Source organism: Sylvia atricapilla, chromosome 31 (assembly GCF_009819655.1).
Source record: "Sylvia atricapilla isolate bSylAtr1 chromosome 31, bSylAtr1.pri, whole genome shotgun sequence".
Lineage (NCBI taxonomy): Eukaryota > Metazoa > Chordata > Aves > Passeriformes > Sylviidae > Sylvia > Sylvia atricapilla.
This window is the reverse complement of record NC_089170.1, coordinates 228,139-241,922: the sequence shown is the minus strand read 5'-3', so window position 1 is coordinate 241,922 and position 13,784 is coordinate 228,139. Positions and strand designations below refer to the sequence as shown.

The 13,784-nt window shown below is 58.2% G+C and overlaps 1 protein-coding gene across 1 annotated transcript; it reads left to right on the top strand.

The window, feature by feature from the left end:
* Positions 1-6,458: 6,458 nt before the first annotated feature.
* LOC136373090 (uncharacterized) lies at positions 6,459-13,418 on the top strand. The gene is made up of 5 exons (XM_066338031.1): positions 6,459-6,586; positions 6,827-6,857; positions 10,545-10,929; positions 11,746-12,214; positions 13,007-13,418. The coding sequence occupies exons 1-5, from the start codon at positions 6,459-6,461 to the stop codon at positions 13,155-13,157; spliced, it is 1,164 nt and encodes a 387-aa protein (XP_066194128.1). The 3' UTR covers positions 13,158-13,418.
* The last annotated feature ends 366 nt before the right edge of the window (positions 13,419-13,784 follow it).

Below are 13,784 nucleotides of genomic sequence, written 5' to 3'. Positions count from 1 at the left end.
CGCAGAGGTGCGGCACCGGGAGCACGGGCTGGGGGCCTGTGGGGAGCTGCGGGGCCGGGCCGGGGCTGTGGGGCAGCCGGGGCTCAGCGCCGGGCGCTGCCTGACCCCAGCACCCCCCGGGCAGGGCCGGCACTGGCCCCCGGCCCCCAGGAGGCTGCGGGACGCCCCGGCCGCTGCCCGGCCCCGTGGAGCTGCCGGCCCTGCCCGCCGGGGGAGCCGCCTTGGGACACTGCGGCACCACAGGCCCCGGCTCTGGGATACGGGCTCTGCAGGGCACGGGGAGAACAAGGGACAGCAGCCAGGAACGGCTGCCAAATGGGCATTATACATGGAGGGAGCGAGGTCATCTTGTAAGGATTTGGTTTGGGTGGCTGGAGAAAGGAATGATTTGCAGAAAGCTCAGCAGCTGTCAGAGGATGAGCACCCACAGGCACTCAGGGGGGCTGCACCAGGGCCACAAGAAGCCCCTGCAGCACTTGGTCACAAAGGCACAGCAGGGGAAGGCAAGAAGGGAGGAGGAAAAGGCCGAGCTGAAGGCAAAGGCCATGGCAGAGTTTCCACAGCCCCTGAGGGATGAAGCCCAGGGCCCGAGGGGGCCCCAGCACCGAGGGGACGGGCTCGGCCACAAGCACCTGGCACAGGCAGTGCCCTCCTCGGCACGGAGAGCCCACCCAAACAGCCCCGGGCAAGGAAGCAGGGTTCCATCTGCAGGCCACAAGGACACTGCAGGCACACACAGCAACACCCTCAGCAGGAGCAAGTCCACCCCTGCACGGACATGGATTCCTGGGGCTGCCAGAGCTCCCATTACACCAGGGACCCACCACACTGGAGCCTTTGACTAAATTGGGAATGCAAATTAATACTGCAAAAGGTGATACAAAGGCCAGATCTGTGGTACCTCTGTGTCAAATGTCTGGAAAGGCCTGTGCTGAAGTGAACCCACAAGTGTGGGCAGCCCCTGGGAAAGCGGGAAAATTAGATACTGACCCTCCTCTGGAGCAGCCAGGACAAGTGGTGTCTAAAAGCAATCCCCTGTTCCACGGGACGGAAGGAAGGGCTTACAGCCTGTTACTGAGCCCCTGCTCAAGGCAGGGCTTTTGGAGCCAGGGATCTCTCCCTATAATGCTCCTGTGCTGCCAGTCAAGAAATCAGATGGAATCCACAGAATGGTGCAGGACCTAAGAAGAAGAAATGTGATTATCAAACCCAGGCACCCCACAGGCTCAGATCCTTCCACCATCTGGAAGCAGGTTCCCTCCTCACACTGCCACCATTCAGGACTTGATGTCAAGGATGCTTTCTGGGGATGCCACTGACACAGGATGGTGAACAGGGTTTGGCCTGTGAGTGGGAACAAGAGGGAGAAGGGAAAATGGGAAAGACATGGACGGTCCTTCTGCAGAGATGCACAGGAGCACCAGCCTTATTCGGGCAAGCCTTGCAGAAAATATCAAAAGAATTTACCTCAGCCCCAGGGATTAGGTTAATGCAGGATGAGGATGACTTGCTCCAAACAGGAGGACATGAAGAAGTGGTAGAAGAGGCCTCTGTGAAATGGCTGAATTTACAGGCTAAAAAGAAAATTTGAGTATTCGAAATAAAAATAGCAGTGCAAATGGTGGAGAAAAAAGTGAAATAATTGGGACATATTTTGACTGATGATTGTTGCTCTATTGACCCAGACAGTGACACGTGGAAAGACTCTAAAACTCAGAGACAAAGTGAGTTTTAAAGCAGGTATGTGGTTTATTTAGCACTGGGCGCGATGCGGGATAGCTCCCAAAGGCACGTGCCCCTCACTCACTCCCATTCTCCTTTAACATCTAGAACGTTACATATGCATCAAGTTTCGGAATACTCCTGTGCATGTACATTCCTTGGCTCCTCCTCCCCCTGCTTCGTATGTTAATTGTCTTGTCAGTCCTTTGCGCCTGCCCAGGTGTCTCTGGTGGTCGTCCCGGGGGTCTCAGAGATGAAGAAGGATAGTCTTCCTCAGAGATGAACTTCTGACCTTGCTGTCTCGTATTGCCCACTGTCTCAGCATGCCCACTGATCCTCTGGTCATAGTCACGGCTCTAAGACCAGGTTTATCTGGTCCTGGGGGCTCAAGGCACCTTACTATCTCGGTTTCTCTGGTAATCTTGTATTCTTGTCTTTTGTTCTGGTAAACAACCCCCCTTTTATCAGGCATGTTTGTATGCCTCTTTGCTGTTCTTGCACACAGCCCTGTCTCTTCCTTCGAAGAGCAGCAATACACCATCTGCATGCCTATTCTTTAATCAGTATTCTTCTAATTTTTATGATTAATATCCTCTAGTTTCTAACCCCATGTTTCAACAGGGTCCGGGGAATCTCAGAAGTAACATTATCCAGGGCTAAAAAGGAGCTGTGACAGTTCTGAGGATTAACACGGAATTGCAGGACCTGGATTGAGGATTCTCTGTTCCAGCCAGAACACTGTATGACTTCGTAACCCCAGATAGCCTCAATGTTGTGGTATAGAGAAACAGAACAAAATCCGAAAAAATGGGAAAAAAAACCCCAAAAAAACACCCAAACCAAAATGATTGATGCCTCATTCATGGCTCTTCCAGACTCAGAAAAGAAACAGGAATTGTATGTGAATGTTAAACAGGGCCATGCCAAAGGAATTCTTGGGCTAAAATGTTTAACCCAGTGGCCAGAGTGGCCTCATTGTCTGCAGAATTGTGCAGCCACAGCCTGAATGGGACCTGAGGCCTGAAAACTGACAGCACAAGGATCTCCTGTTGCTCAAGTCTGGCATCAAGTTCAAGCTTTGAGAACCAAAAGAGCAGTGCTGGGTTATTACAGTAGGAAACTTGTTCAATGGCACAGGAGGATTAAGAATTGAGGACAGGGGAAGGTTGAACCCAGCCTCCTGTTTGAACAGCTGCACAGGGGCTGGGAAGAAACCCATGACTGCATTCAGGGGACAGAGCTCCAGAGCCAGGCTAGGAGAGACTGATGAGACATCCCCTGGCCTGAGGGAGAAAATGTGTTTAGGGATGGGTCTTCAAGGGCAGGAGAAGGGAAAAGAGGTACAAGACACGCTGTTATTTAGGAAAGGGAATTAGACAAAGCACAGGTTAACCCCCACATGCTCAGCTCAACCGGCAGAGCTGTGTGTGCTTGTGAGAGCCTGGGACTGAAATGCCCTGAGCAGGAAGGCTGAAATATCTTCTGCTGACACCATGTCACCTCACAGGGTGCCAAAAGCAATCCTGACTTCTTCCATCATCACTGGATTACTTAGTAAGGTACTTCAACAATAAATAATTTTAAAATAATGGATTGTGAAACCGATACACACAGATGGGAAACTCATTTTACAGGAAAAATCTTTCAGGGGGTTATGGCAGCTTTAGGAATACAGTGGAACTCACAAAACCTGGCCACACCCTGACATCAGGTCAATTAAAAGGAACAAAAGGGGATACAAAGAAACACCTTTGAAAGCTGCTGACAGAAACCAAGATGCCATGGGTAAGGCTTTTGCCATTGGCTTTGGCAAGAGCATGAGCCAGATCCAGAACAGATATTCAATTATCTCCCCTGGGATTGGTGTTTGGAATTCTTTACCCTGGTAATTCTCCACCCAGTGGAGGCTGGAGGTAAAGGATGTATATTTAAGGCAGTCTGTGGCCAGAATCCTGTCTCTTGTGAAATCTCTCCCCCAGGAAGCTGGGCTGGCACAGCCCCTGCCTTGGGCCTTTGCTGTTCACAGCATCCAACCAGGACCTCGGGCCCTGCCTAAGGAGTGGGAAGAAGCACCACTGGGGGCCAAGTGGCGTGGCCCATTCCAAGTGTCCCCGAGCACAGGAACAGCCCCAGCACAGCTCAGCACGGGGGGACCCCTCACCCTGGGCTCAAGGGGTCTGCAGCCCCAAAGGAGATTTGGACTGCCCGGCTGCAGGAGGACGGTGGGAGGCCGCCACTGAGCAGCACTGAAGGCACCGGAGCAGCAGCCAGGGCTCCACAGCGGGGGAAGCCCCTGTGCCTGCCCACAGATCCTCTGCTGGAATCGTCTGCCTGGCCACCTCCTCGGCCATCTCCACACACTGGGGGCCAAGCCTTGCTGCCACTGCTTGAGCTTCAGGCCTTTCTGTGCCTGCATGCCACAGGGGCTGGGGAAGGCACCGGGACAATTCCACTCTGGCTCTCAGTCACACTCACACACTGGGCTCGATGGGATCACATTGATGGGAAATAGACCAACGTTAAAATTATTTTTTGTTTCATTTCTCTACTCAGGTTTGGTTTTTTGATGTTGACTTTTAGGTTGCATTTTGCAAATTTAGAAGAGCTTTAAAGGCGACTCTAACTCACAGTTATTAGAATATTGTTAAACAAACATACAAACAAAAAGGCAGATTATGGGGGGACTACATGCGAGTCATTCAATGTCTGCTCTGAAAGAGAAGCTGCTTCTTTCCAGGCAGCCAGGAGAGGAGATTTAGAAATGCAAATTAACACTGCTGGGGAAAAGTGTGGACAATCACCAGGCTCTTCTTGCCTGGGGAAGGAATTGGGCTGATTCCCTCTGGCCCTCAGCCCAAGCTCTGCCTGCTTGCACAGATGGAATTGGCACAGCCAAAGGCAGAGCCCACAGTGAGGATTTCTGACTCTGCAACACAAATTGCTTCAGCTGCAAAGGGAAACAGCAAATGGAGAATGTTGTGAAACCTTCACTACAATAAGTGGGGGGGGAATCATCCCTCTCCCCACTCCAACATGTGCTGTCACTGTCTGTGTCACACAGGGAGCATTAGACCAATGGGGTGTTTGTGCTGCCACAAGTTCAGAGAAATCAGTTGGGAATCCAAGTATGTGATGATTTAATTACAGAAAAGTGGTCAATTTATGCAGCTCTGGCTGGAGGGAGCCCCCAAAAATGGGGAAAAGATGAACAGCCACCAGCACAAATCCTACAACAGCATGGACCAGCCCCTGGGAACCCGAACCAATTCAGATCAGGAGCCACAGAACCCATTGATCATTTCAATGGCAGAATTAGATTACAAGATGTCCTCGAAATAAAAACCAACCAGACAGATCCAGCTCCTGAGTCTGGCCCATTAACACACTCAATCAAAGAATGCAACATTTATTTCACCACGGGATGGGATCAGATTATCGATTAGCAGAAGGAGGAGGACAGGGTGGAAAATTCAATGACTCATGGTCCTTCTGGGAAAGAGATGACAACAGAAAAGTGGTGAAACAGGTAACAAAGGAAATAAAGCAGCTCATGTTCCAGTCCAAACGTGGAAAGAATGGCAATGGGACACGGTTCCGTGGTTCCCTGGCACACCAGGGGTTAAACGAATGCTCTTTCTCCTCTGTTGTGCTGCAGCAACTCTCATCTTTGGGCCCTGCAGGACACCTTGCTGAGGGCAGCTCATTCAGCAGCTGAGCAAGGGGATGCAGGTGGCAGCCAGGCCTCCTGAGCCACACACGGCTACAGAAGGACAGGGAAGGAGCTCACTGACAATGAGCCCAAAGCCAAAGGGCACCCAGCAAGGAAAAACAGAGTCAGGGAGTGAATCTGCTTGGAGATAGGGCCAGGGACTTGGGGATGAGGAAGGAACGGGAGAAACCATCAGTTCCACAAAATGTTACTCACTGACACGGACTGCTGCTCGGCCAAGGTCCCGCGAAATTCCTGACCATGGAGAAGAAGAACAAAGACTGAACAGAGCCATGAACATCGGATGTTATACAAAAGCGGGGTGCATATTAACGAGGACATGCCGGAGGCGGATCGGGAAGTCGCAACTTTCCAAGTCCCTTCGCCACTGGGCAAAGGGACAGGGAGATGCAGAAGGGAAAATCAGGATAAAAAGGAGCCCGCGTCCTACAACAACTGGAGAGAGCCCACGGCAAATGCCGCACGGCCTCTCCCTTTGGTCATCCATAAAGTCACTTTTACAGGACTCCTCGGTCTCCTCTGGGGACACAAACCTCTGGCGACGGGAATGTTCCCGCACAGCCCCGGGGACAGGGCGGCCACCTCCGTCCTACCCACGGGAACCGGGACGGGCCAGCGCTGCTCCGGCACCGGCTCCTGCCGAGGCAGCGGCGGGAAGGAGACCGCGGGCAGCCGCTCCCGCAGCGCCCTCAGGCCACGGGCAACACGGCGCCCACACGGCACAAGGAAGCCGCCAGAGCCCCCTGCCGCCCCCTCCGGCCGCAGCCGGCCCCGAGCCCCGGCACAAGCGAGCGCGGCTCCCACCTGCGCTGGGGCCGCCTCCGAGCTCCGCCGCCGCCTCAGCGGGCTCCGGCCGCTGCCGCCGCTCCCGGGGTCGCACACGCGCTCCCACAATGGCGCCTCCAACCAGCCACGGGCGCCCGGGGGGCGGCCCCGGGGCCGGGCTTGGCCCCGCTCCGCCCAATCAGCGCGCAGCCACCACCGGCACTGACGGCAGAATCGGCCAATGGCGGCCAGCGAGGGGCGGGCTCTGCACACGGCCCGGCCCCGCCCCGCGCTCTCAGGCCCCGCCCCCGGGCTGTGTGAGGGGAAAGCCGGAGATGAGGAACAGCCCCGGGACGGGCCCGGGCCCGAGTCGGGATTGAGCTGAAAACACAAACAAAGTTCTCCGCAGCTCCCGGCCCGCCTGGCCCAGCCCTGCGTGTTCGCCGCCACCGGCTCCGAGGAAAGCCGTCGGTTCTCCTGGCCCGAATTAGGAGCATCAGCGCGTGGCTTTGATTTCCCCCGAAAGGGAAAACCCCCAACGCCCTCGGGCTGAGCGGAGGCGGGGGGAGATTTGTGGCAGAAAACTCCCAAAGTCGTTTTTTCCCGCAGAGTTGGGAAGAACGAACCAAAGCCGAGTGAGGTGGGGCCCCCCACCCATCCCGGGGGTTCGGCCCCTCCCGTTTCACCCCCGGGAACAGCGCCGGGACTGGGGGGGCCCGAGCGGGACTGGGGGGCACAGGGGGGTCCCCGGCACCGGGGGGTCCCTCGGGGCTCGCTCCTGTTCCCCCCCGTTATCACCAGCGAGCCCCCGAATTTACTGTGCCTCCCTCCCCTGAACCAGGACCCCTCATTCGCTGCCCCCCGTTTCACCGAACCCCTCAAGGCGCTGGGACCCCCCGATCCATGAGCCCCCTCCAGTGCCCCAGGGCAATGATGGGGGTGTGGGAAAGGAGCGGGCCGTAATTGGGAGCGTGGAAAAGGGAGACAAGGGGACTCTTTGGGGACATCGGTGGGGATTTGGAGGCCCTGGGCCTCCCAAATGTTTCCAAATCCTGCTCGATCCCAAGAAACGATCCCAAATAATTTGAAATCCTGCATCCCAAACAATCCCAAAATGACCCAAATCCTGGATCTTAAATGATGTCAAATCCTGCTGGATCCCAAGAAAATATCCCAGATGATCTCAAATCTCAAGTTCTGGATTCCAAAAAACCCCAGATCCAAAATGCTGCTAGGTACCCTGAATCCAATCCTCAAAGGTCTCCAGTCCTGGATCCCCAAACAGTCCCAAATCCCAGACCCCAAAGGCTGTTGGATCCCCAAAAAGAATCTCAAAAGAATATTTGAAATCAAGGTCTGGGCAGGGTAAATCAGAGCTCGGGGTGGGGGGTGTGTGTGAATGGGCCTGAGAGGGTCAGTGGGGTCCTGGCAGGGGAAATGGAGCCGTGCGGGATCAGTGCGGGCCCTGAGGGATCAATCCCAGCCCGGAAAGGGTCACTGAGGTCCTGGCAGGAATTCTGTCCCTTGTGGGAGGATCAGGGCATGGGGCCCTCCCTCCTCCGAGCCTTGACACCCTTAGCCCTCAGATCTCCAGGATGGGGACGGGGAAGGAGCCCGAGGTAGGAACCCCAAAACCCCCAGGGTCACCCCCAGCAGGCACCTGAGGGGATTTGGTGGATTTGGGGGATCTGGGGGATTTTGAGGCGTTTGGGGGGTTTTGGTGATGTTTGGGAACCCCCAGGGCTGCGGGTGCAGCCGGGAGGGAAAAGGGATGGGGAAAGTTCCAGAGTCTGTGGTGTTCAGAGCGGCCGGGGAGGGGAAAAAGGGGGGGTGGGAGCCCTGAAATTCCTGTTGAGATTCAGGTGGAAGCCCCCAAATCTCACTTGGGTACTTGGGAACCCCAAAACCTCCCTGGAACCTCACCTGGGACAGCTGGGAAACCCAAAATCCTCATCTGGGTGGCGGGGAAACCCTGAATCCTTGGAATTCTCCACTGGGAAACCTTAAATCCTCGCCTGGGAGTTCCTTGGGACCAGCACTGGACACCTGGGACTCCCCCCAAACCTCACCTGGGCAGCTGGGAACTTCCACATACTTGGGGATTCTCACCTGGGAACCCCAAACCCCACCCAGAACCCCCCAAAACCCCCCAAAAACACTGGTGACTGTGGGATGGAACTGGTGGCACTGGGATGGAAATGAGGACACCGGGACAGGACTGCTGCCACTGGGACAGGGAAACTGGGATGGAACTGGAGCAGTGGGAGGGGACTGGTGACACTGGGACAGGGATACTGGGACAGGACTGGGAGCGCTGGAAGGGGACACTGGGATGGGGACATCAGGAAGGGACTGGGGAGACTGGGAGGGGGCTGGGGACATTGTGATGGGACTGGGGACACTGGGGTGGAACTGGGAACACTAGGACAGGGACACTAAAACAGGATGAGGGCACTGGGATGGTGATATTGGTATGGGGACAATGGGGTGGTGGCACTGGGATGGTGACATTGGTATGGGGACAATGGGGTGGTGGCACTGGGATGGCAACATTGGTATGGGAACAATGGGGTGGTGGCACTGGGATGGTGACATTTCTCTGAGGGCAATTGGGTAGTGGCACTGGGGTGATGACACTGGGATGGAGTGCTCCAGAGGGGCAATGGGAAGAGGCGGAAAGGGGAGGGTCGGGGACTGGAAAGGGCAGGGGAATGAGGGCGTGGAAAAGAGGGCGGGGCTCCAGGAACGACGACCAATGGGGAGGTGAGGGGCGTGGTCCGGGGGGTGGCAGGAAGGGCCCCCGGAAAGGGGCGGGCAAGGAATGGGGGCGTGGGAAAGGGGCGGGGCCATCTATGGGAGCGTGGAAGGGGAGACCAAGCAACTCTTTGGGGCCATCAGGGAGGTTTGGGGACTGCAGGGGTCCCAAATGATCCCAAATCTTCTTGATCCCAAGAAATGATCCTTAATCCCAAATCCTGGATCCCCAAAAGCCCCAGATCCCAAATGCTGCTGGAAACCCCAAATCCAATCCTCAAAGATCTCCAATCTTGTATCCCCAATCAATCCTAAATCCCAGACCCCAAAGGCTGCTGGATCCCCAAAAACAATCCCAAAAACCCAATTCTAAATCAGGATCCTGGCAGAGTAAATCAGAGCCCTGAGTGGGGTGATTGGGTCTGACGGGGTCAGTGAGGTCCTGGCAGGGGAAATGGAGCCCTGGGGGATGAATGCAGGCCCCCAAAGGGTCCCTGAGGTGCTGACAGGGCAAACTCTGCTCCTAAGGGGTAAATCAAGGTTGTGAGGCAATAAACACGGCCCTGAAATGGCTGAATGGGGTCCTGGAAGGATAAATGAGGTCCCTGAGGGGGCAAACAGAGTCCTGAAAGGATCATAGTTGTAAATCAGAGTCCTGGAAGGGGAAATGGAGCCCTAGGGGATCACTGTGGGCCCCGAGGGGTTAACGCCGGCCTGGAAAGGGTCACTGAGGTCCTGGCAGGGCAAATTCTGCCCCTTGGGGGAGGATCAGGATGTGGGGCCCTCCCTCCTCTGAGCCTTGACACCCTCGGCCCTCAGAGCTGCAGGATGGGGACAGGGATGGAGCCCGAGGTGGGAAACGCAAAACCCCCAGGGCTATCCCCAGCAGGCACCTGAGAGGATTTGAGGGTTTTGGGGAGATTTTGGGGAGTTTGGGGGGTGGGGTTTTGGTGATGTTTGGGAACCCCCAGGGCCGTGGATGTGGCCAAGGGGGAAAAGGGAAGGGGAAAGTACCAGAGTCTGTGGAGTTCAGAGCAGCCAGGGAGGGGGCACAGGGGGTGTGGGTGCCCTGAAATATCTGTTGAGATTCAGGTGGAAGTCCCCAAAATCTCACCTGGGTACTTGGGAACACCCAAACCAAACTGGAACCTCAGCTGGGACAGCAGGGAAACCCCAAATCTCACCTGAGAAGCCTCAAATCCCTCGTGAGCCTCTCCTGGGAGCCCTCTCACTCCCTTTTTCCACTCTGCCCCACCTGTACTGTGTTCCCTCATTGTCCCCTGGTCACCTGGGATCCCAGACCTCGACTGGGAACCCCAAAAGCTTTACAGGATGCCCCATAAACCTTCCCAGGACCTCCCAAAGCCCCCTTAGCATTCCCAAAACATCACCTTGGACCCCCTAAACCTCACCTTCAACCCTGGCAGAGCACTCAGAACCTTCCAAAACTCTCCCCACAACTGCCCCAAACCCCACATGGGACTCCCCAAACCCCACATGGGACACCCCAAACCCCACTGGGGACACCCCCAAACCCTCCCTCACCCCCCTGACTCCCCTCTCTTGTCCCCAGCTGTCCCCCCCTGCCCTCCCCGCCGAGGTGGCCCTGGCAGTGGCTGCATGGCGCCGGGCTCTGGAGGCGCTGGTGGCCCTGGCCGAGACCTTGGGGACACCGGGCAGCGTCCCTGCGGCACTGGAGCAGGCCAAGGCCGTGCTGGGCCAGGCCCGGGTGGCCCTGAGGAGGCTGGAGGTGGCCCAGGAGGCCACGGTGGCCCCGGCAGTGGCCCTGGGGACCCTTGGGGACGAGGACCCAGAGCGGCTGAGGCTGCTTGGGGCCATGGCCAAGGCAGCAGCGACAGCGCTGGAGCGTGAGGAGCAACGGGCACGGCGGTGCCAGCGCTGGCTGAGGGCCGGGCACGGGCTGGCCGTGGGGCTGATGGTGCTGTGTGCAGCTGTGTGTGAGTAAAAACCAGCCTGGACCAGTATAGACCAGTATGGATCAGTATAGACCAGTACAGACCAGTATGGACCAGTATATATATATATATATATATATATATATATATATACAGACCAGTAGAGACTTCTGCTTGCCCTGACCAGTATAGACCAGTTTAGAGCAGTATGGACCAGTATAAACCAGTACAGACCAGTATAAGTGACTATAGAGCAGAACAGACCAGTATAAACCAGTTTAGAGCAGTGGGGACCAGTTCAGACCAGTATGAGTTTTTACAGACCAACAGAGACTTTCCCCTGCTCTGAGCAGTGTGAACCAGTACAGACCAGTATGGACAAGTACCGACCAGTTCAGACCTTCCCCTGACCCGGAATGGGGACATTGGGAGGGGACTGGGGACACTGGGCTGATGACATTGGTATGGTGACAGTGGAGTGCTGGAACTGGACTGGTGACATTGATGTGGGCAAAATGGGGAGGTGGCACCGGCCTGGTGGCACTTGGGTGGTGACAGTGGGATAGAACTGGGGACACTGCGTTGGTAACCTTGCTATGGTGACAATGCGGTGGTGGCACTGGGCTGGTGGCACTGAGACAGGTCTGGAGACACTGGAACTGGAACTGGGTTGGGGACACTGGGCTGGAACTGGGTTGGGGGCACTGGGCTGCTGGCACTCGAGTGGTGAGGGTGAGGCAGAACTGGTGGCACTGGTTGGTGACACTGGGCTGGAACTGGGCAGGTGGCACTGGGCTGGAATTGGTGGCACTGCCCTGTCCTTGGTGCCACCTGTGCGGTGTCCTCGTGTCCCCGCAGTGTCCCTGGACTCGGCCCGCGCCGCGCTGGGGGTGGCAGAGGACAGTCACCTGCTGCTGGTCCTGGCCGCGGTGGCCGTGTCCTGCGAGGTGGCCCGGCGGGGCTTGGGGACATCACGGCGTCACCTGGCCACCGCCGCGGGCCACCAGCGGGGCATGGCCCAGCGCCTGCGCCACCGCGCCCGGCGGGTGGTGGCCGCCAGGGCCAGCGCCGAGGCCGCCGCGGCCACCAACGAGACCACGGCGGCTGTGCTGGGGCGGCTGGAGGAGGTGACCCAGGCGCTGGAGACCTTGGTGGTCGCTGTCACCCAGGACAGGGAGGTGACGCCATGGGGGACGCGGGGACACGGGTTCCCTAACGCCGCCCGCGCGCTCGGGGACATCGTGGGAGCCTTGGGGACATCGGGGGAGGAGCACGAGGAAGCGGCGCGGAGGCTGGAGGTGGCCCAGGGGGCGCTGGAGGGACAGGGGTAGGGACAGCGTGGGGACATGGGGGCACTGTCACCGCCGGGGCACGGGGACACCCAGGGACCTTGGGGACACCCCCATGTTTTTCCCTCGGGGACACCGGGGCCACCCTGGCGCCCCCTGTCGCGTTTTGGGTCACCACGATGTCCCAGCAGTGTCCCCAACAGGACCCCGGTGTGTCCCCAGTGTCCCCAGCATGACATCGGGAGGACACTTGGGCCTTGTTGGGGACATGAGGGGAGCACTGGGGACCTCGCGGTGGCCTCGCGGGCGGGGCCAGGGCGGTGACGTCACCTCTTCCTGCTCCCCCCGCCCCGGCCACGCCACATTTCCCGTGCCACATTCCCGTGTGTCCCGCCAGCGTCCCCAAGGAGGGACCTCACAGTGTCCCCAGCTGCCATGGAGCCCCGCGAGGTGCGACAATCCCTGCGCGGGGTTGGGCGGGGGGGGGGGGCGGGAGGGGCCAGAGGGGACACGGGAGGTGGCAGAGGGGACGTGAGTGGTGACAAAGGGGGACAAGGAGGGTGGAGAGGACACAGGGAGTGGCAGGAGGGGATCGGGGATGTGGCAGAGGGGACAGGGGGTAGCAGGAGGGGACAGGAGGGCGTGGCGAGAAGGGGGGGAGGTGACAGAGGGGTGGAGGGGACCGAGAGTGGCAGGGGGGACAGGGGGGGTGGCAGAGGGCATAGGGGGTGACAAAGGGACAGAGGGGACAGCTGAGAGCTCCGGGGAGGGGACAAAGGGGACCCCAGGGTGCCACAAGGTCCCTGCCACCTCCCCTGTCCCCTCCCCAGCTGCTGGAGGCGTTGGTGGCTGTGGTGGCCACCCTGGGCCAGCTGGCAGCCACTGTGGCCGGGCCGGATGGGGATGTGCTGCTGTCCACATCCCCAGGGTCCCTGCACACGGCCCTGGGGACATTCATTAGTCACCTCCGGGACACCCTGAGCCACCACGGTGTCACCTCCCTGGGCCCGGCTCTGGCTGCCCTCGGGGCCACCCCGGGGGCCACCTGGGCCCATGTGACAGCCGCGGCCAGAGCCTGGTGGGACTCGGTGGCCGCGCTCGAGAAGAGCTGGGTCCAGGTGGCCAAGGAGGCCACGGAGCTCCGTGACGCCTGCGGGGATGCGGCCACTGCCGAGGCCACCACTGCTGCCACCGCCGCTGCCCGGGCTGGGGACCCGGAGGAACATGCCACGGTCTGGGGGACAGCTGTGGACAACATGAAGGCTGCGGCCAGGCAGCCAGTGGAGGCCCTGGCCAGGGATATGATAGCCTTGTCGTTGGGCATGCACAAGGACTGTCAGCCACTGGAGGCCCTGGCCAGGGATAAGGCGCCCTCGTTCTTGGCAGTGCACAAGGCCCAGATGCTGGCAGCCTCCAACAAGCTGGACGTGACCACCAAGGACATGGAAGAGTCTGTGGTGTACATCAGCCAGGCGGAGGCGGCTGCCAAAAGGCAACAGCGGGCAGAGATGGCCCGGGAACTACTGGAGAACTTGGTGGCTGCATGTGACAGAGCCAGGGCGTTTCCCCAGGAGCTACTTCTCCGGCTTGGGGACATCAAGGACACCC